We start from the raw sequence: 23,018 nt of genomic DNA, 5'->3' as shown, positions 1-23,018 counted from the left end.
TTTCTCATGTTAGACTAATAGCTCTCCACTTCCACTTTATTATTGGGCATTTTTTTCCATCAAACCAATGGAAAAGATTCAACAGATAATGTTCTGTTAGGTTGGTACTTATGAAGCTCAAAGCCTTATGGTGGGATATTAATTCTAACCTACCTATGCTTCTGGATTACCAACAGAAAATAAAGAAGGACAGAATAAGTTCAGATATGTCAGGGTTGCATTAATAAATTGCATCATAATCAAATTTAAAGGGGTATCCCAGTCTATTTTAACGGATGACCTATCCTTTGAATAGGTCATCAGTCGTTGATGGACGGGGGTCCATCACTCAGGATGCCGGTCCATCAGCTGATCGTCCAGCGCTTTGCACTTTGCAGTAGGTTGAATATTGTCATCAATGGTCAGAGGTAGCTGGGGGGTGGGGGGGAGACACCAGCTTTACTCCCATTGAAATCAATGGGAACACTGTGCTGCTTCATGCTCCTCGCATGGTCAGGATGTCATGTACTGTCCTGAGCAGGAAGTATGGGGGCAGTGCAGTGCTCCCATTATTTTAATGTGCGTGAAGGTGGCACTCCCCCTACTTCTGAAGACCATTAATTATGACTCTGCAGAGGGCCAGATGATCAGCTAATGGATGAGGGTCCCAAGCAGCAGATCCCCATCCATCAACTACTGGTGACCTAGCTAATCAAATGGTAGATGGGCATGCTACTGTATGTTGCCACTGTTAAACTGCATAACAGGTAGGGAGCCACAATCTAATTCCATGGCTGATAGGCCACCAGTGTTCAACCACAAGACAAGTAGGCTGCCACCAAACAAACACATGAGTGGTAGGTAGATACTTTTTAATCACACGGTAGCTAGGCAACCATTAAATGGAGAGAGGCTTGGGGAGAGGCTTTGTAATCCTTGTGAAAACTTGTTCATTGTTCTGAGCTTTGTTTGTAATGAGCAGAAGAGAGGAAATGAGTATGACAATTATAATTAGAAATTATGCACGGCTAAAAAAAAATTATGCCCTTCGAGTTGATATCTTATTATTACCAGCATTAACTCTGTGTCTAAACTGTTATAATATCTATCTATCTTGACATATATACACTCATTGTCAAGAAAAAATTCAAGCATCTAGAGGGAGTTGTCAGAATTGATTGAAACTTTATATGTGTGATTGATATAAGCTATTACAATACCAGAGCAAAAGCATCATTTATTGCCGAAAACTGACTCCTTGTAGGGAAGCTCTAGTACCCTGTTGTGCTGCCTCTAGCTTGGATGGAAGATGTGATACGGATGGGCATGAAGGCTCTAATACCCTGTTGTGCTACCTCTTGCTTGGATGTAAAATGTGATACGGGTGGGCATGGAGGCTCTAGTACCCTATTGGGCCACCTCTAGTTTGGATGCAAAATGTGATATGGGCAGGGCGTGGAGGTATACAGGTTCTGTATGGTATCCAGTGGCATATCAGTCCACATTTCTTGTAACTAAACCTCTTTCTATATTGGACAAACTTGTAGGCTATCAAAATTGACTTCGCAGATGGTCCCATACGTGTTCTATTGTTGATAAATCCAGTGAACGGGCGGAACACAGAAGTGAGGCAATGTTGTGGAGGCATTCCTGTGACCCCCTTGTGTGTGCAAAAGCGTTGATATGTAATGGTTAGATGGTCGGAGATGTGTTGATATGTATGTGCGTACTGTGATGTATTATACAACAGTGTAAATATTATGTTACTTGTGTTGTCTGTTACGTTACTGTCGTAAAGATGGATTTAGGGACTTTTACTGAACATCTGGCCTGTACATGGGTTCTTAAGGTGAAGAAAAGATGGCAATCCTGTGAGCTTAATACCCCCAAGTTGCCACAATGTGTATGTGTGTGTATACATACACACATATATCTATATATATATATATATATATATATATATATATAGATATATGTGTGTGTGTATCTATAAATATATATATATATATATATATATATATATATATATATATATATATATACTAGCTGATATACCCGGGTTTGAGCGAGTTAATTTGATACAGGTGTTTGCATATTGTTCGCATGGAAAAGTTTATAAAGTTTACTTTTGAGGAACCAAGGAATAAAATATGTATAGACATAGAGGAGCGTTAGATTCTCCCCAGGCTGCATGTACCGATGTCCCTCTACAGAATAGAACACCCCTTCCACTCTCCTAACTTAGGACCTAAAGAATGCCTGCTCCAAATTTTTACACTTGTTCTACACTGGAAAGTTACATTACATAGAGGTTCACTTACTTTTACAATTAGCATTGAATAACTGAGTTGTGACCCCTTTACGTTTCCTATTTAAGACGTAAAGAATACGTGTGCCAAATTTCACGCTTGTACGACACCGGGAAGTTAGATTACATAGGGGTGCCAATACTTTTGCACTTATTATTGAATAATCAAGTTTTCACCCCTTTACTTTCTATTTAGGGCCTAAAGAATGGTTATGCCAAATTTCCTGTTTGCACGACACCGGGAAGGTAGAGAATTAGATTAGGTACATTACACAGGGGGGCAATACTTTTGCACTTACCATTGAATTTTCAAGTTGTGACCTCTTTACTTTTCCTATTTAAACCTAAGGAATGGTCATGCTAAATTTGATATTTCTACAACCCCAGGAAGTTATATTACATAGGGGTGCAAATACTTTTGCACTGGACATTGAATAATCAAGTTGTGACCCCTTTACTTTTCCTATTTAGGACCTAAAGAATGATCATCCCAAATTTCATGTTTGTACAATATCAGGAAGTTACATTACATTGGGGTGCCAATATGTTTGCACTTAGCATTGAATAATCGAGTTGTGACCTTTTTACTTTTCCCATTTAGGACCTAAAGAATAATCATCCCAAATTTCATGTTTCTACGATATCGGGAAGCTAGAGAATTTGATTAGGTACATTACAAAAGGGCGCCAACACTTTTGCCCTTAGCATTGAATTTTTGAGTTGTGATCCCTTTATGTTTCCTTTTTATTACCCAATGAATAATCTTCCCAAATTTCATGTTTGTACAACATCCGGAAGTTAGAGAATTAGATTTGGTACATTACACAGGGATGCCAGTACTTTTGCCCTTAGCATTGAATTTTCGAGTTAAGACCCCTTTATCTTTCCTATTTTGGATCTAAAGAATGCTCCTGCCAAATTTCATGTTTGTACGACATCAGGAAGTTAGAGATTTAGTGGCGAGTCATTCAGTCAGTCAGTCAGTGAGGGCTTTCACCTTTATATATTGTAGCAGGGCAGTATCAGGATGGCCTACAGAGGGTGCTAAAGAGGCATTCTGATGCCTGTAAAAAGGAGTAGAGAGGGTTAACACCTGATGGGTGTAGCAGGAATTGGTTGCATATAAGCCAGTTCCTGCCAGAAGCAAAGGGGAGAGAGAGAGTGCAGCAGGGCTGAGGTGCTGCAGGCTGGTGGTCAATCAAAGGCCTGAGTCCGACAGGGACGACAACCTTGGACTCAAACCCAAGTCGGGGAGACGTTGGCTGAGAGAGCCAGAGAGAGACAGCTCAGTGGATCTAGAAGGGCTGCTAGCCCAAGGTCCAGTGCAGACCAGCAAAGGCCCGAGGTTGACAGGGACGACAACCCTAACATCACACCCAGGAGGGGGGCTTATATGGACTTTATGATTTGCTAAAGGATGTTATATGGGCTATGTTTACATTGATGCTGGGAATAAATTATGCCAGATTCTAAAAAGAAAATCCATGTCTTAAGAGTATTTCTACAAGGTTGGTGCACATTCCTGTCTGAAAGTTCGCGATCCGCAGGCAAGTGAACCCCGCTTGCTAACGATATATAGAAATGAATGTATGTGTATAATATATATATATATATATATATATATATATATATATGTGTATGTGTGTGTGTGTGTGTATGTTTTTTATGGCATATGCATGAATTTACTCTAGCATCGTGTATTTCTGGTTTACTTCGCACGGCACAGTAATTTACATCAAACACTGCAGGAATATAAGATAAATCCTTAGCTTTTTTGGCTACTGATCATATAGATAACTTTCCTCACTATCAGATGTAGGCCTACTGCCTGCCACTACAAACATAACATAAGGTGGGTCTGTTTCTCCTATCAGACTGGGAACCTTCTGGGGCAAAGACAGAGGCTCTTAATGCCCTCACTAACTATCTCCTAGTTAACCCCTTAATGCTACAGAACATACAGTTACATCCTGCATGTTCGGGGTATGTATGGAGGGGAATTGCGAGTCGATCCTGCTCCATACAATGCGGGTGCCGGCTGTTTCTAGCAATGCTAATGACTAAGCCACTACACCTTCTCCTTCTCTGGAGGAGAAAGGACAGAACAGGAAGAGTAAACACAACGAGAACATAAAATCCCCCTTTAGATAATGTCTTCAGGCAGATTTGAACCTAGAACTCCAGTACTGCAAGGCAGCAGTGTTAACAACTGAGTCACTACTCTTCTTTCTTCTCCAGAGGAGGGAAAGAACAAGAATAATAAACGCAAAGAGAACATGCAAACTCCATTCAAATGTTGTCCAGAATTACTTGTGAACCTAAAACCCCAGTGGTACAAGGCAGCAGTGCTAGTCATGGAGCCACCAAGCTTCTTTCTTCTTCCTCCTCCTGCCACAGACGAGGAGGAAAAAAATAAGAAGGAAAATATCTTCTCCTTCTCCTTCCTTGTCTTCTTCCCTTTTGCCTCCTCCTCCTTCTCTTTCTTCCCGTTTTGAAAGCTTTTTCTCCTTCTTCTTCTGCTTCACTTTCTTCTTCTTTTGCCACTCCTCAGGAGGAGAAGGAAGGAGAAAGAGGAAGAAGGAAGAGCAAGCATGGCAGCTCAGTCATACACACTATTGCCTTCTGTGCTGGGGTCCAAGGACAACATCTCCATGAACTTCTCTCTTTGTGTTTCTCCATCTCTTACTCTAGAAAAGGAAAACTAAGCATGATGAATCAATTGTAAACACTGCTGCCTTACAGCGCTGGAGTTATATGTTCAAAACTGAACATGGGCAAAATCTGCATGGTGGTTTTATGTTCTCTTTGTTTATTTTTGCTATTGTAATTCTCAGTTGTTAGCGCTGCTGCTTGCCAGTATTGAAGTTGTAGATTGTAATGTGACAAAGAGCAACATCTGCATGGAGTTAAAAATCCATGCAGATGTTGTCTTTGATGGGATTTGAACCTAGGACCCCAGCACTAAGGGCTCCTTCCCATGGACGGATTTCTGCCACGTAATACGCGGCGAAAATCCACCGCGTTGCCCGCAGCTATTAGGTTCCACTAAACCTAATAGCTGAATGCTCACGGTGCGGAATTCCATCGCACCCTGAAATCACCCGTCCTCACCTGTGGCATGCTCTATTTGCCGCGGGTTTACGCGCGGACGGCTTCCATTGCAGTCAATGGAAGCCTGTCCATCACGCTATCTTCCGCTGTAGCACAGCGGAAGATAGCGTGATACCGCTTCCCTGCCCACCGCCAGCCGCGTCATATGACGTAGCCAGCGCGTCATGTGACGCTGTGGGCGTGTCATATGACGCGGCCGGCGCGTCGCATGCACGCCGAAGCATCATTCGGGACGGAAGACTCCAGATCCAGAGGTAAGTATTGGGATCTCTGGGGGGAGCCGTGTGCAGCTGGCCTAAAAAGGCAACGGTGCTAACAATTGAGCCACATACACATAAGAACACGTCTGCATGTGGGTAAAGCCAACTTTTATTCCCATTGATTGCAATTGAAGTCAGAATTGACTATCCCAATTCATTATTGTTTTGAACATACGGTTGGGTAATCCCGACCCGAATATTTCAATAATCACTCAACACTAATTATCAGCATTTCCTCCCATCAACTAGTTACCCCCTAGAGTTGTACCTTTGCACCATAGCATTAGCTCTATTTATATACCTTACATGCCTTTTATCTTGCAAATTCCAGTAATCACAATATGTTTTTCTTCTGCTCTTGCGTCCGAATATTAAGCTGGTAGAGATAGAAGATCGCTATCCATGATGTTAGAAAGTGTGTTGATAGAGTAGCAGATGCTTGAAAGAGATATCCAACTGATGTACAGCAATAAATAGCTTTTTCTCTAATAAACCACTATTACCTACATTGCTTGCTTCATGAGGTACGAGTGGTTAGTAGGTGATAGAAGGAGCAGGGACAAATAATTCTTTTCATATTTTCGGTGCCATCAAAAGTAATTTCTTAAATCAGGAGTGACTTGACCGCCCACACAAAACAAGATGCAACAGGTAAGTGTTCTACAAAATCATTTTATTAACCAAGCTGATGTGTACCATGGCTGTAGTGGTCAATAAGGGGCCCATAATAAAGAATCAGCTCATTCTCAGTTCAATCATGTGCTAAATTCAGAGAGGAGAGGAGCCTCCACGACTGCTGATGGCCATCACAACAACCCTTCTCTACTCTCCATTTACAGAATACAACTACTTAGATGGAATCTGCTTTCTCTAGATAAACTGAATTTGATGATAAAACTTGAAGAAATTACAATTCTTTGCGCCTTTTGTTTCATAGTTGAAGTGCAATGGCTAATATATTTATAGAGATACAAAATGGTGAAGACCATCACCAGGTTAAGATTGTCTCCATTGGTCGTGATACATTCTATGGATAGTCCACACTTGGACAATAGTACTGTGTTCATATCAATAAGTGTCTCCGTTAAGTGTCAGCAGACCCTTTGTTATCACAATTCTAAGACAGTCAATGCTTCACATTGGAGCAACCTGCAGGTTCACAAGCTGCTTTATGCTGTCTGAATAATGGATGAAACACATTGTCTCTAGACTGCTCCGGGGAATCAGGTTTCTATATCTTCCTGTGTTGTTAAACATGTTGTAAAACAGGATCTTATGAAACATAATTTAGTCTTCGGTACTGATCTCTGATCATTTACTGCTGAGCTTAAAATACAAGTTATGTTGTCTGATCCAGGGACAACACCTTGCCTATTAATACTCTATTTTATCGTTCTAATAGATGCATCTTACTTGAACATGTCTAAAGATGTTATGACAAAAGGGTAATTGGAAGGTTTAAAGGGGAATTGCGTGCTGAGGATTTCTCCAGTGAGTGCAGAAGTTTCTAGAAGTAATTTAAATGCACAATGGAAATCTCAGAAGAGCCTTAGAAGGAAGATTTCGCATTACAGTTGTACTCTAAAACAGAACACAAATAAAAGAGAGCATATTTCAGGACTTAAAAGTAGTGCGGAGGCTTAGAAACAACAATATATGTCTCCAATTTCTGGGAAGCGAGACTTGTTTGTGTTTTGTGCATAGAGAAAAGGAACTAAAATTACTGGCTTGTGAATTTTATTGCAAGTTCTGCCCTTCATGACTTCTTTCACCATCCAGCTTTCATGATACAGCAGACAAATAATACATATTACGGTAGCCGAAAACTCTATTATTGGCTAATAACCCTTTATTATTGCATGAGTGAGTACTCTGCTCGTATGGGTTCCATCAGATGCTCTTCTCCTCTCAGTATCTTGCAAGGAATTTAAATGAAGTATCTCCATCAGCACAATCCACGTGGGCTCGATTTAATGAATAAATGTTTATATTTGGGTTCTGCTGTCACAACAATCTATTCGCTCAGTCAGAGCTATCTGCGGGTTAAAGCTGTGTTTTCATTGTCTTCATTTCACTTATGAGAAATATGTATTATGTGAATGTCTCCTCTAATTTTCAAAGTGTCTTCAGTGTGAATTGTACTTTAATGAATGCAGTGACAAAATACAGATTTGTGAAGAATTTCTTTTCTTCCATACGATGCAGTAAAAAGCTTAAGTAGCTTAAATTGCTTCTATGAAATTGCACTTTCTATGAAAGTGTTTGCTCTTATCCGTACATGCTGTAATATATAGATGGGTCCAGAAGTATTTGGACAGCGACAGAATGTTCAGAGGTTAGCCTCTATACCTCCACAATGGATTGGAAACAGAACAAACAAGATGGAATTGCAGGGTAGACCTTCAACTTTATTTCAAGAGGTTTAGCAAAAATCTTCCATTAACTCCTTATGGACCAGGGTGTTTGGGTCCAAAAAGACCAGACACTTTTTTGTGATGGTTTTACTGCCCTATTTCTTTTTTTTCAGCTACCAAAATCATTTTTGCTGTGTTTTTTTCCGTGACATGTAGCGTTATTTTTTATATCTTTTTTACCACCCGGTTTACTGGCGGTAAAAAGCTAAAAAAAATATATGTACAAATGTATAGTTTCTTTTTAAAAATAGTATATTTACACTAAAATAGAGTACAAAAATGGGTTTCTCATTTTTCTGTCAGATTTGATATTTAATTTAAGTTTAATATGTTTTATTGAAGTTTTACTTATTAAACACATACATAACATAACACGACTAAAGAGAATAAAGGAAATTGTTTGTATCGGGCCACACAGGGCGATATTTAATTTATATAGTCTTCTTTTTTTATACTTTTTTAAAATTTTATTCTGTAATTTATTTTACTTATTTTTGTAACTTTTTTTTAACATTTATGTTCCCTGTGATATCCCTCTGGGGGACCTTCACATTGACTTTTTTTTTTATTTCACACTTTTCCACTGTAACTGTGGCATCCATAGGGGCTTCAGTTACAAGGGAAAACATCCTCCTATAGTGACAGTAGTCACTAACAGAACTGGTCTGGATCTACATGGACCCCGCAGCTGTGTCTTGGCAGGGCGGCACCTGGTGGCCAAGTGATCACCGGGTCAAATAGCGGAAGTAACCACCTTCTCCAGGTCCTCGGCTATGATGAACAACCGAGAACCCGACTTGCTCCTGCTAGATTGCAGGAATAGGAGCTTTAATCCCATGTTATATTTTTACTATAGGCCCAGATTAACCCATTTAGGACCAGCCACTGTATATATACGGCGGCTGGTCCTGGGCTTAGAGGACCACCGATAGTAAAAATACGGTGGTGCTCTAAGCCTCCTGCCTCTGCAATCAGTCAGAGGCAGGAACGGGTTATCAGCTGTTAGTGACAGCTGACAACCCGGAGCAGAAGGCAGGAGGGGTTTTTAACCCTTCCTGCCTTCTGCTTCCCCGATATCCAGTGCTCAATGTGCACTGTATGGGGAAAGTGAAAGTAACATTTATTTTCAGTACGGGAGCCTCGGGGGGTCATGTGACCTCCCGGGATTCCCTGCTATGCAGAGCTGGAGGGTCAGACTTAGACCCTGGCAGCTCTGCAGGTGACTAAAGTCACTAGAGGGGTTGCTTTCCCCTATAATTAGGGCTCCTATGGACGCCCCAACTATAGTGGGAAAGAGTCAAATAAAGTAAAACAAAAAAAAAAAAAGTGAATGTCCCCCAGAGGTCTTATATGACGTCATGGGGGACATAGATAGTAAAAAACACAATTACATACATCAGTAAAACAAAATAACAGAATAAAACAACAATACATACAAAAGAAAGAGAATAACACAAAGCGGACGCCAACAAAAACCGCCGCCGTATGCGCCCTGTAAACCAAAACCATACATACTATATATCAAAACGTCCGAAACAAATAGAGGAACCCATTCCCATACTTTATTTTAGTGTAAATATAAAAATAATTTTAAAAAAATATATAAATGTTAAAAAAATCATTTTTTTTAGCATTTTACCCCCAATAAAACTAAAAAACGGAAAAAAAAGTCAGTGAAAAAGATATTTTAAAAAAATAGTCTTATATGTCACGGGAAAAAAAACGCAGCAAAAATAATTTTGGTAGCTAAAGGAAATAAAATGGAGCAGTAAAACAGCCACATGGGTAAAATCCCTAAAAAGTGTCTGGTCCTTAAGGTACAAAACAACCTGGTCCTTAAAGGGTTAAAGTCCAAGACCAAGTGCCATAAACTTACTGTGCTTGGTCTTTAAAGGGTTAAAGGGGTTATGCCATAATTACAAGTTATCTCCTATCAATTGGGTAGGAGATAACCTGCAGATTGGAGGGTGGTGTGACCACTGGGACCCTCACAGATTCCAAGATTGGGGCCTACTATGTCCTGACGTGTTGGCAGCAGTGGTTGCACATATGCAATGGGACCGTGTCAAGAACAAACTTGCCTATCCGATTTTATTTTGGTATTTTAGCAACTTAAAACAGGTTTTTGTGGGGAAAATTTGTATTTTTTAAACTGTTTTTTCTTCAAATTAAACTTTATTGTACTTTTTTAAAATACTATTTTTAGGTTCCCCAAGGAGACTTGAAGATGTGATCATTCGATCGCTAGGATAGTATGCTACAGTACTTATGTAGTGCATTTTACTAAGCTTGTGACATCAGCGTAGTAAATTCTGTTGGAGGTGGGGCCAAGTTACAGACATGGAGGCTTTTGTTAGGTTTCCGGATGCCAAGGGATCCTATTCATCTCCCTTTTCGCTTTCTTCCCCTCCTTTTCTTCCTCCTCTTCATCTTCCACCTCCTCTTCCTTTTCCTCCTCCTCCTTTTCCTCTTCCCTCAGTTATTAGCACTTAAGTTCTAATTTGACTGAGGACAACATCTGCATGAACTTTTTATGTCCTCTTTATGTTTTTCCATCTTCTCCTCCTCCAGAGAAAGCGCTTCAAGCATGGTGGTTCAGTTTTTAGCAGTTCTAGAGTTCTAGGTTCAAATATCTCCAAAGGCACCGTTTGGATGGTGTTTTTATGCTCAGTTTGTGTTCTTGCTGTTCTCCTCTAGAGCAGAAAAGACAAGTCTGGTGGCTTGGCTGTTATCACTGCGCTTTGCAGTGTTGGAGTTCTAGGTTCAAATCTGACCAAGGACAACATCTGGATGGAGTGTTTCTAGGGTTTCTGCTGGTATTCTTCTTGATGGGATTTGAACCTAGGACTCCAGCACTGAAAGGCAACAGTGCTTACAACTGAGCCACATGCATAGAAGAACACACAGACATTCACACTCTCATGATTTTTTTTAATTTCTGCAATTTTATCGTCCAGCAATCATGACGAGCAACACTATCTATGGGGGATAGGGGTTGACACATGAGCTACAAGTGCTTGTTCTGAACAATGGTCCATATTATATAAATAAGGTGCTATATACATTGCTATATGAGCTGGTCACCTGGCAATATCTACCAATGTGTATAAGTGCATTTATATGTATTGGGTGAGGGGGAGCCTGTTATCAGGATGGGACATAGTGTAGAACAAAATAACTGGAATTCCTAAATGGTTAATGTAGTATTTTTGGAAAGCCTCTAGAACTAAGGCTGAATGTCAAATCTATTGCGGTTGTGTGCAGAGACTAAAATATGAAAATTGTGTCAATATCCAAATACTTCTAGATCCAACTGTACACACAGAATAATTGGATTGATTTGTGAACATGCTTGTGTAACGGCCTGTAACTGTGGTCCCCAACATTAGCACTGCATCTGAATTTTAACACACACACATGGTTTCTTATGTAGATAGTTAAGTGAGGAGACCTTGAAAACTAAGGAATTACTTGGGTGCCGCTGTTCTGTAATTACAAATTTACTGTTATAGGTTAGAAACTCAAACAAGACACATGGTATTAACATTCTGGGAATCATTTTCATGTCACAATGAATAGATTAATAGCTGAGACTGTTAAAAAAGTTTATTATTACTGTCTGCTGCTAATGATACAATTATAAATGTAATCCTCCCTAATTAATAATGCTGCATAGATTGTCAGCAACAAATCAGTATAGAATTTGATAGGATGGTATACTCTTATACTGATACAGTATAAAAAATAGCTATAAGACCGTGTTGCAACTCATCCAAAACACTTACCCAACAGACTTGAATATGATAAATCTATCCAATAAAAATCAGTTCATTCAACAAGATACAATTAGCTTCCCATATAATGGTATCCTGGTTGTTGGTACTAGGAAGGTATCAGCTTGTTAAAGGGGCTGCAACAGAATTACAGGCTATCCCCAATCCAGAGGATAGGAGGATAACTTGCTGATCAGTGGGCCTTGTTGATCTTGAGAACGGAAGTCCCATGTCCCCTGTCACCTGCAAGCCTGCAATGTGGAGGAGACTGAATGAAGCGTTGGTTGCACAAGTGCACGGATGCTCCATTCTATTTTAAAGGGACTGCGGAGATAGCACAGCGGCAAGTCTTGGGTATTTCCATCAAACCCATTGAAATGAATGGAGCATCGACCGTGCATACTTGAACAGCGTTCTGTTCTGATGCCAGTGTGGGGGAAGAAGTGACTTCCGCAGAGACAGGCAGCAGGGGACCCCCATTTTTGAGCTTGATGGGGTCTCAATGGTAAGATCCCACTAATCAGCAAGTAATCCTCTACCCTGTGGATAGGGGATAACTTGTGATCATGGAACTACTCTTGTAGTCTATAAGCAGTTATTGTTAAAAGGGCAATTCCAAAATAGTGCAGTTAATACAGCTAAATTCACATCCAGGGGTAACAATGTATGGACAACTCAGTGTCAAAAATGTAAAATTTTCATCACACCACTACCGTTCCAAAGTCTCACATTTGCTATTAATATTAATGCAGAGTTCAACTTATAGAGCCAAATACACTTAAAGGGGTTGTCCCGAGAAAGCAAGTGGGGGTAAGCACTTCTGTATGGCCATATTAATGCACTTTGTAATATACATCATGCATTAAATATGAGCCATACAGAAGTTATTCACTTACCTGCTCCCGATTAGACGCGCTTGCGCAGAAGGATCTTCTCCCTTCTCTTGGGTCTCGGCACGAGCGGCGTTCTGGCTCCGCCCCCTTATACGCGTCATCACGTAGCTCCGCCCGTCACGTGTGCCGATTCCAGCCAATCAGGAGGCTGGAATCAGCAATGGACCGCACAGAGCCCACGGTGCACCATGGGAGAAGACCCGCGGTGCATCGTGGGTGAAGATCCCGGTGGCCATCTTGGTAAGGTAAGTAAGAAGTCGCCGCAGAGCGGGGATTCGGGTAAGTACTGAACTTTTTTTTTTTTAACCCATCCCTTGTGTTTGTCTCGCGCCTATTGAAAAAAAAAAAAAGCCGTTTCGGCGCGGGACAACCCCTTTAAGCTGTTCCTTTATGAATAGAAGCCAGATGTAAGTACTCAACGTCTCTCATCAATGCCACTAAGCAATACCCAGATACTATAGGTTGCACTTTCTTATGGCCCATCAGCATTATTACGGTCTGTCGTTTGTATATGTGCTCTCCAATGTTCTATGGCAATGCTGGAGATGGTTTACTATGGTGAACTCTAGAAAGTGGCATCTTGATCTTTCCTAATGGCTTGCACATTGTACATTTTGTCTCTCAGTGGCCTCGGGTACAAATGGCCGTGTATTTTCCTTACATTCCTCTGAGAGCTGGGCTTTTGGTATACTGGAGCATTAGCGCTGAATTACAACAACAAAATTCTCTGGATTTTATAACTGCCTAATTAAATTAGTTAAAAGCACTATGTCCTCTTATTCAGGCATGTGACATTACATTCCTCAGTCACATGTTCATTCTGTTGCTCAGTCCCACTCAATTGAATAAGACTGAATTGCAAAACCGGACACAGCCACTATGCAGTGCTGTACCTGGAAACAAGGAAGAGGTCACAGTGGTTACCCAAGCACAGCAGCCACTTCAAACAGCTAATCGGTAGGGGTGCCAGGAGTTGGACTACCAGCAATCAGATATTGATGACATCTTAAAGATCATGAACATTTTGAGTCCCAGAAAACCCCTTTACGGAAGGGCACATCTGAATTTTCTTTAAAAAAGACAAAATAGTGTTCAAGGGTTGACATTCACCTAAAGCAAGTCTGCAATGAGTGTTTAGTATGCACTTTATATCTAAACTTTATACTGCTACTCATTCAAACGTACTAAACCCCGACCTCCACATTTGTGTCTGTTTTTACTGCTTTTGTTATTGTAAGTGTTACTGACAAGTTTTTTGAAATGCTTAAAGGACTTTTTCGGAGTTTTTAAAACTGACCCCAGGGTAGGTAACAGACTAAAATAATAAAATAAGCAGTACTAACCCCTTACCTGTCCCTCATCTTCAGTACTGCCACTTCAGTAACCAATGTTCTGGTCTCTGAAGGTCCTACAGTGGTCACATTCCATGACCACTGCAGCCAATCGCTGGCCTCAGAAGTCACATGCCTCTCATGCATATAGGGCTGCTGAGGCAAGTGATTGGTCCCATTAATGATGAGTGGTACGTGACCGCTGCAGTAGCTTCCAGTACTAGAATGGTGGGACTGAAAGTGGGGCACTCGAGTGGAGGGACAGTTAAAGGGTGAGTAATATTTAGTTTATTACTTTACACTGTTACCATTGGGGCTTGTTTTAAAAACTCATTTAATAAATGTAATAGTATAACATTGGATTGTACTTATGTGTGTATTAGAGATGAGCAAGCATACTTGCTAAGGACAATTGCTCGATCGAGCATTGTCCTTAGCGAGTATCTCCCCTCTCGGGAGAAAAGGTTCGGGTGCTGGCGCGGGTGACAGGTGAGTAGCAACAGTCAGCAGGGGGGAGCGTGGGGAAGAGAGGGAGAGAGAGATCTCCCCTCCGTTCCTCCCTGCTCTCCCCAGTAGCTCTCTGCCCGCCGCCGGCAGCCGAATCTTTGCTCCCGAGCGGGCAGGTACTCGCTAAGGTCAATGCTCGCCGAGCAATTGCCCTTAGCGAGTATGCTCACTCATCTCTAGTGTGTATATATATATTGCTCACTGTGTCCTGGGTAGGAGTAGTGTTTTTTTTCGGTATGCAGTGATATATCAGTTTAATTTAGGGGACCTGTTTTGTAGGTAATTTTTCTATTACATTAGTGCTGGACTTTGTATACATTTGATAAAAAAGAAAGCAATAAGTCTAGATGTACAAAACAAGCATCTGCTTGGCACGTTGCGACCTGCCATGCGTCTTCTATCACCAGCAAAATACATAATGAGCAATCCGATAACTGTTGCATCACTTGTAGCTCGTGGAATCACAGAGAGATTTATGGGTCACCAAGAGACCTATTAAACACAACTTGCGGCATCCTAACCTCTGCAGATGTGTTCCTGAGCAGCAGATTCCCTATATTCCTTCTGTAGATAAATGAATAACATAGGTTGAGTCAGCTCATAGTCAGATCATAGTACTGTAGTGATTTGCAGCAGCAAATGCTTTACTTATAGTAAAGTGAAGAAGACAATTTTCAAAAAGCTTGGTTTTTTCTGGATAATCATCTCTAAAGTAATTTTTACAGATATATTACCATTAAGCTATAACGTGTTTACTGCTGTATAAGTGTATATCTACCATTATAGCTGTCGCAATCAGAACAGCGTGCATGGAAAATAATACCCTGGAACTGAACAGAATGTTTGTCGTTAACTCTTCAGTTTTCACAGAGTTTAAAGCCTACGAAACATTGCAATGAAAGGGCTGAGTCCTTGATCCCGTTTTCCATTTGTTTTTCCAGCTCATACAAAACAATTCTGACATCGCCATGGTCTAATGGACCGAAAGGACAATTGGCTAAAAACAGGGGTTGTAATAGCACATATCTGATAAAGCAGCAAAAGGAAAACATATGGGACAATGTACTTGTATATTCCCGAATACGATCAGATTAGATCTGCCTTAGATGTTGCCATCTACTCTGCAGTAAATGTTAATGCAGTGCATGAATATGTCCATTGTTGTTACACCAAATTGCTGTTTCCAAGAACCACAGAATGTTGCCCATATGTAGAATGTTTGTGGAAGTCTATGTGCACTACTCGTACATTATATGAGCCACTCTTATAGCAACATATTGGTACATATGGATGGACATTTATCACATAATGTTAGAAAGAACTCTTTCACTTTGTGATTCCTTTCTTGGACTTATCCAAGCAACAGATGATATTTTGGCATTTCTTGTGCTTCTTTTAATTTGGTTTATTATTTTTTGGTATGTGTGCCTTATAACTCTTGTGAATAACATTCAAGTTTTTAAGCTTAAAGGAGTATTCTGTGCATTTAACCACTTTAAGTACTGATGACCTATCCTCAGCTAATGGGTGGGGTCCACCATTCGGGTTCCCTGGCAATGACCTGATCTCAGCCTCTGCACTCACTGCAATGGGCCGGATGTTGATAGCTTCATTCTCATTGAATCCGAGCCATTAGTTCCATAGAAGGTATAGCTCCCACTGCCTGTGCACTGTACCATCGTGTAGTGCATCCATACCTTTCTATTCAAGTACACTATTGTTATTTCAATATACAGTAAGACACCAGTATTGAGATATAGCACTGGATCAGTCTTTTTGCCCACACCCTGTATACAGAATGTTTTATTCTCATCTGTGGGCTCCATTGGGTAAGAGTTTTGAACTGAAGGTTGTTTTATCCTCTTTATTTTTGGGATTATGTCATTATTAGAGATGAGCTAGCATACTCGCTAAGGGCAATTGCTCGATCGAGCATTGCCCTTAGCGAGGACCTGCCCACTCGTGAGCAAAGATTTGGCTGCCAGCGGCGGGGGAGAGCGGGGAGGAATGGAGGGGAGATCTCTCTCTCCCTCTCCCCCCCCCCCCCCGCTCCTCCCTGCTCACTGCCGCAACTCACCTGTCACCGGCGCCGGCAGCCGAACCTTTTTTTCCGAGCGGGGAGATACTCGCTAAGGACAATGCTCGATTGAGTAATTGTCCTTAGCGAGTATGCTCGCTCATCTCTAGTCATTATGTCAAGACATTACATCTTTGAATATAGGACACTAGTATTGATATATAGTGCTGGATCAGTCTTTTTGACTATACGCAATATATGTTCACTTGGAGTCAAAACCACGTTGATGTCAAAATATAATTTTCAAAGTTAGGAAGTTCATAAAAGGCTGCTTATTATGAATGCTTTGCTGCGTTCTGTTCATTATGCAGAAGTGAATTCTAAACCTGAATAAAATGTTTGCTGTCCTGCAGCTATATGTTTATTCTACTGTATGGGCACAGGATGTCCACGCTAGGGATTTATGAGTTTACTTGCTGGCATGGACAGCTCGTCTTATTTATATTGATTTATTACGCTTGGATTGAAGTTATTTCCAATAAAACATTAATTCCATGCACATCCCTTGCAGTCTAATCATTATTCTCAGCACCTCTCTCATTGTGATTCTCACCCTTCTGATGTTCTCTCTTATGCAGGTCAGTTGGTGTCCCTGGCCAGCAATGATGGAACAGTCAAGATACTGGTGTTAACATCTGGAGAACTGATGAGTCTGGAGGGCCATGAAGATGATGCTCAGTGTGTTATCTTTGACCACAAAGGAGATTGTCTGATCTCTGGGGGATCTGATGGAACTGTTCGGTTCTGGTCTTAAGAAAGAGCACCTTCCAATGTTATCTCTATATCTTGTCTACAGTACATATTTATTCGGATTCATCTGATATTCAAACATGGCTGACAATTTTAGATCTTCAATCTTCAATAAAATTGTTCTGGTTAGTCTGAAGTGTGGCTTTTATTAAGATGTATCTACATTAAACCACTCAGCTATACAGTCTGACGAATTTTAACTCATGCACCATTCCAACTACTATTCTTATAGACCTTTTAGAATGTAAATTGTATTGTCTAATTCAATATTCCAATATCTTTAATAGAAGGGTGAAGTGTTCCAGTGTGCCCTGAAACTAAAATACAGGGTGTGGAGAAATAGAATGATCCCTCGCTATATCTCAATACTGGTGTCCTATATTGAACTATCAATAATGCATTAGATTGCGCTACACAATAATGTGGTGCAAGGGCCCCGAAACATAGATTTCAATTCTGCGCTGTGGCCCCTGTAAGGCTTCACACGGGCAAGAAATTGAGCAAGACTCTATTGAATAGGGTCATACACATGAGCAATTTTTTTCCCGCATCACATTGCAACGCGGGAGAAAATCACGGCACATCTTATCTTTGGGCATGCTCTTGCATCGCAACCCCCTTTTTTCTTAATGGGGCTGGCGGCAGCATTGCACCATGTGCTAGGTGCACGTGGTGCGATGTGTTTGCTAGGTCTCCTATTGAAAACAATTGGAGACACTCCGCTGCATCCACAGGGAAATTGCATGTTGGCGAGTGTGATATCAGGCCGTGATTCATGGCCCGATATCGTGCTCACCCATGTGAAGTTAGCCTAAGGGCTCAAACCTACTTGCGATATGTTTTCTTGCGATGCGAGACTGAGTGAAAATCCATAATTATGAAAGCAATGATTTTCAATGGTTTCATACTCCTTTGCGATATGTTCACTCAAGGCTCGAAGTGCTAAGAAAAATCTGCGCTATCGCCCATTGTCTTCAATGGGGCCGGCGGCAGCAACGCTGGCCTCATTGAAAATCTAGGGAGTACATCACACTCCCCTGCCACGGCTGTGTCAGCTGTGGCAGAGATCCGCGATGCTATCCCCTTTCAATGGGCCAATGCTGCTGCCACCCCATTGAAAGGAATGGGATGAAGACATGCCCTGGAGCAATGATTTTTGGGACGGGGGTTGAAAAATCCCCACCTCCAGAAAGCGCTAACTCTGATCGGCTGAGCACTGCGACCAATCAGAGGCAGCACTCAGCCGTCATTGAATTCATTCAGCCATTCACTAAGACAGTCCTGCAGTGATAGTGCCAGCCCTGGACTGCACTGTTGAATGGCTCCTGCATGTCTCATAACAAAAGGAGGTTACTTTGAGTATGCTTTCCTTATACCAGTCCCATGGGACTAAGAAAGACTTGGACAGTGGATATTTGCTTCATGCATGCTACTCTTGAACTTTGCAATAGAGTCTTACCCTCTATCTCCTACAGGGGCCACAACACATGATTGAAATCCATGTTCCGGGGTCCCCTTGGGGCCTAAGCGCTATAACATTATGCAGCGCATCAATGCCTGTTATTTCAATGTACTGAGAGAAGAGCGCTGGATCAATATTTTTGACTACATCCTGTATAGTCAGAATTAAGAACAGTAACAGCAATCTCATCTATAACCTAATCTAATTGTTAACTAAGTTACACCTATCCTGGACATCTGAAGCATACTTACTGTCAACAGTCAGCTTCTTTGTTTAACCCATTGATAACCTAATATATGAAGCTGTTATTTAATTTATTCTGTGTAACATTGAATGCGATAATGACAATAATGACACTTCTTTACTATAAGCTAAGTGTTGTATATAGATTATTACAAAATATATACCTAGTCCATAAACTGTCAGTATACAAACGCATTACAGCATTTACCTGAGTGGATTAGCAGGTCTGGTGGAGATTCTGTCCTAGGCTTTTCCTGGGGGGTGTTGTAGTTTAAATTTTGCTTCAATAAAAGTCATTTCGGTGTGGTGTGTCTACTGCTGTGAGCATTATATAGCTGCTATGTGTCCCTGTGCAGGAGGCTGCTGATGTGCAGCTGTGTTATTATCAGTACTTTGCTGTACAGTGTGTATCATACCGACTGATTGCAATTCTGTGCAGCAGCCGCAGTCTGTGGTGCTGAATGTTGCTAAGCTGCGTGCTGCACACAGTGTGCATGGTGCTGAGATCTGCCTGCTGTGCTTTACACAGTGTGTATGGTGCTGAGTTCTGCCTGCTGTGCTTTACACAGTGTTTATGGTGCTGAGCTCTGCCTGCGGTGCTGTATACTGTGTGTATGGTGCTGAGCATTGCCTGCTGTGCTGTACACAGTGTATATGGGGCTGAGATCTGCCTGCTGTGCTTTACACAGTGTGTATGGTGCTGAGCTCTGCCTGCTGTGCTGGACACAGTGTGTATGCTGCTGAGCTCTGACTGCTGTGCTGGACACAGTGTGCATGGTGCTGAGCTCTGACTGCTGTGCTGGACACAGTGTGTATGGTGCTGAGCTCTGCCGGCTGTGCTTTACACAGTGTGCATGGTGTTGAGCTCTGCCTGCTGTGCTGTACACAGTATGTATGATGCTGAGCTCTGCATGCTATGCTGGACACCGTGTGTATGGTGCTGAGCTCTGCCTGCTGTGGTTTACACAGTGCATATGGTGCTGAACTCTGCCTGCTGTGCTGGACACAGTGTGTATGGTGCTGAGCTCTGCCTGCTGTGCTGTATACCGTGTGTTTGGTGCTGAGCTCTGCCTGCTGTGCTGTACACAGTGTATATGGTGCTGAGCTCTGCCTGCTGTACACAGTATGTATGGTGCTGAGCTCTGCCTGCAGTGCTGTAGACCGTGTGTATGGTGCTGAGCTCTGCCTGCTGTGCTGTACACAGTATGTATGGTGCTGAGCTCTGCCTGCTGTGCTGTACACAGTGTATATGGTGCTGAGCTCTGCCTGCTGTACGCAGTATGTATGGTGCTGAGCTCTGCCTGCTGTTCTATGCACACTGTATATGGTGCTGAGCTCTGCCTGCTGTGCTGTACACAGTATGTATGGTGCTAAGCTCTGCCTGAGGTGCTGTACACAGTATGTATGGTGCTAAGCTCTGCCTGAGGTGCTGTACACAGTGTGTATGATGCTAAGCTCTGCCTGCTGTGCTGGACACAGTGTGCATGGTGCTGAGTTCTGCCTGCTGTGCTAGACACAGTGTGTATGATGCTAAGCTCTGCCTGCTGTGCTGGACACAGTGTGCATGGTGCTGAGCTCTGCCTGCTGTGCTGTACACAGTATGTATGGTGCTAAGCTCTGCCTGCTGTGCTGTACACAGTGTACATGGTGCTGAGCTCTGCCTGCTGTGCTGTACACAGTATGTATGGTGCTGAGCTCTGCCTTAGGTGCTGTACACAGTGTGTATGGTGCTAAGCTCTGCCTGCTGTGCTGTACACAGTATGTATGGTGCTGAGCTCTGCCTTAGGTGCTGTACACAGTGTGTATGGTGCTGAGCTCTGCCTGCTGTGCTGTACACAGTATGTATGGTGCTGAGCTCTGCCTGCTGTGCTGTACACAGTGTGTATGGTGCTGAGCTCTGCCTTAGGTGCTGTACACAGTGTGTATGGTGCTAAGCTCTGCCTGCTGTGCTGTACACAGTATGTATGGTGCTGAGCTCTGCCTTAGGTGCTGTACACAGTGTGTATGGTGCTGAGCTCTGCCTGCTGTGCTGTACACAGTATGTATGGTGCTGAGCTCTGCCTGCTGTGCTGTACACAGTATGTATGGTGCTGAGCTCTGCCTGCTGTGCTTTACACAGTGCATATGGTACTGAGCTCTGCCTGCTGTGCTGTACACAGTATGTATGGTGCTGAGCTCTGCCTGCTGTGCTAGACACAGTGTGCATGGTGCTGAGCTCTGTGTGCGGTGCTAGACACAGTATGTATGGTGCTGAGCTCTGACTGCTGTGCTGGACACAGTGTGCATGGTGCTGAGTTCTGTGTGCGGTGCTGGACACAGTATGTATGGTGCTAAGCTCTGCCTGCTGTGGTGGACACAGTGTGCATGGTGCTGAGCTCTGCCTGCTGTGCTAGACACAGTGTGCATGGTGCTGAGCTCTGTGTGCGGTGCTAGACACAGTGTGTATGGTGCTGAGCTCTGCCTGCTGTGCTGGACACAGTGTGCATGGTGCTGAGCTCTGTGTGCTGTGGTGGACACAGTGTGTATGGTGCTGAGCTCTGTGTGCGGTGCTGGACATTGTACACTGCTGCGTGCAGAGCACTGAGTCACTGTCCGCGGTGCTGAATGTCTCATCTGCTGTGTAGAGCGGTGAGCGGCGTCTGTGGAGCGGAATGTGCAGGGATGAGCAATGAGGATAGTCTGGAGTGTAGCGTGTGTCACTGTCCATGGTGCTGATTGTATATAGTGTGCTTGTGTGATGAGCTCAGTCCATGGTGCTGATTGTATAGTGTGCTTGTGTGATAAGCTCAGTGCCTGGGGCTGATTCTATATAGTGTGCTTGTGTGATGAGATCAGTCCAGAGTGCTGATTGTATATAGTGTGCTTGTGTGATGAGCTCAGTCCATGGTGCTGATTGTATATAGTGTGTTTGTGTGATGAGCCCAGTCCATGGTGCTGATTGTATATAGTGTGCTTGTGTGATGAGCTCAGTCCATGGTGCTGATTGTATAGTGTGCTTGTGTGATAAGCTCAGTGCCTGGGGCTGATTCTATATAGTGTGCTTGTGTGATGAGATCAGTCCAGAGTGCTGATTGTATATAGTGTGCTTGTGTGATGAGCTCAGTCCATGGTGCTGATTGTATATAGTGTGTTTGTGTGATGAGCCCAGTCCATGGTGCTGATTGTATATAGTGTGCTTGTGTGATGAGCTCAGTCCATGGTGCTGATTGTATAGTGTGCTTGTGTGATAAGCTCAGTGCCTGGGGCTGATTCTATATAGTGTGCTTGTGTGATGAGATCAGTCCAGAGTGCTGATTGTATATAGTGTGCTTGTGTGATGAGCTCAGTCCATGGTGCTGATTGTATACAGTGTGTTTGTGTGATGAGCTCAGTCCATGGTGCTAATTATATATAGCGTGCTTGTGTGATGAGAATCAGTCCATGGTGCTGATTGTATATAGCGTGCTTGTGTGATGAGCTCAGTCAATGGTGCTTATTGTATACAGTGTGTTTGTGTGATGAGCCCAGTCCAGGGTGCTGATTGTATATAGTGTGCTTGTGTGATGAGCTCAGTCCATGGTTCTCTTTGTATAGTGTGCTTGTGTGATGAGATCAGTCCATGATGCTGATTGTATATAGCGTGCTTGTGTGATGAGCTCAGTCCATGGTGCTGATTGTATATAGCATGCTTGTGTGATGAGCTCAGTCCATGGTGCTGATTGTATACAGTGTGTTTGTGTGATGAGCTCAGTCTGTGGTGCTGATTGTATAAAGCGTGCTTGTGTGATGAGCTCAGTCCATGGTGCTGATTGTATACAGTGTGTTTGTGTGATGAGCTCAGTCTGTGGTGCTGATTGCATATAATGTGTCTAGTAGTGATCACTGTTCATATAATGAATGTTTATAGTGATATCTGTATTTGTCAGTACTA

The 23,018-nt window shown here is 42.5% G+C and overlaps 1 protein-coding gene across 1 annotated transcript in view; it reads left to right on the top strand.

Annotated features, from left to right (window-relative positions):
- SPAG16 (sperm associated antigen 16) overlaps positions 1 to 17,522 on the top strand; it is a 1,123,687-nt gene extending 1,106,165 nt beyond the window's left edge. The window contains exon 16 of the mRNA XM_066575621.1: positions 17,232 to 17,522. Coding sequence (XP_066431718.1) covers positions 17,232 to 17,407 — 176 coding nt within the window. The 3' untranslated portion in view covers positions 17,408 to 17,522. The remainder of the gene's footprint in view (positions 1 to 17,231) is intronic.
- Positions 17,523 to 23,018: the final 5,496 nt, after the last annotated feature.

This window comes from Eleutherodactylus coqui, chromosome 8 (genome assembly GCF_035609145.1).
Source record: "Eleutherodactylus coqui strain aEleCoq1 chromosome 8, aEleCoq1.hap1, whole genome shotgun sequence".
Classification (NCBI taxonomy): domain Eukaryota; kingdom Metazoa; phylum Chordata; class Amphibia; order Anura; family Eleutherodactylidae; genus Eleutherodactylus; species Eleutherodactylus coqui.
Note: the sequence above shows the minus strand (reverse complement) of the source record. Positions and strands in the feature narration are given on the sequence as shown.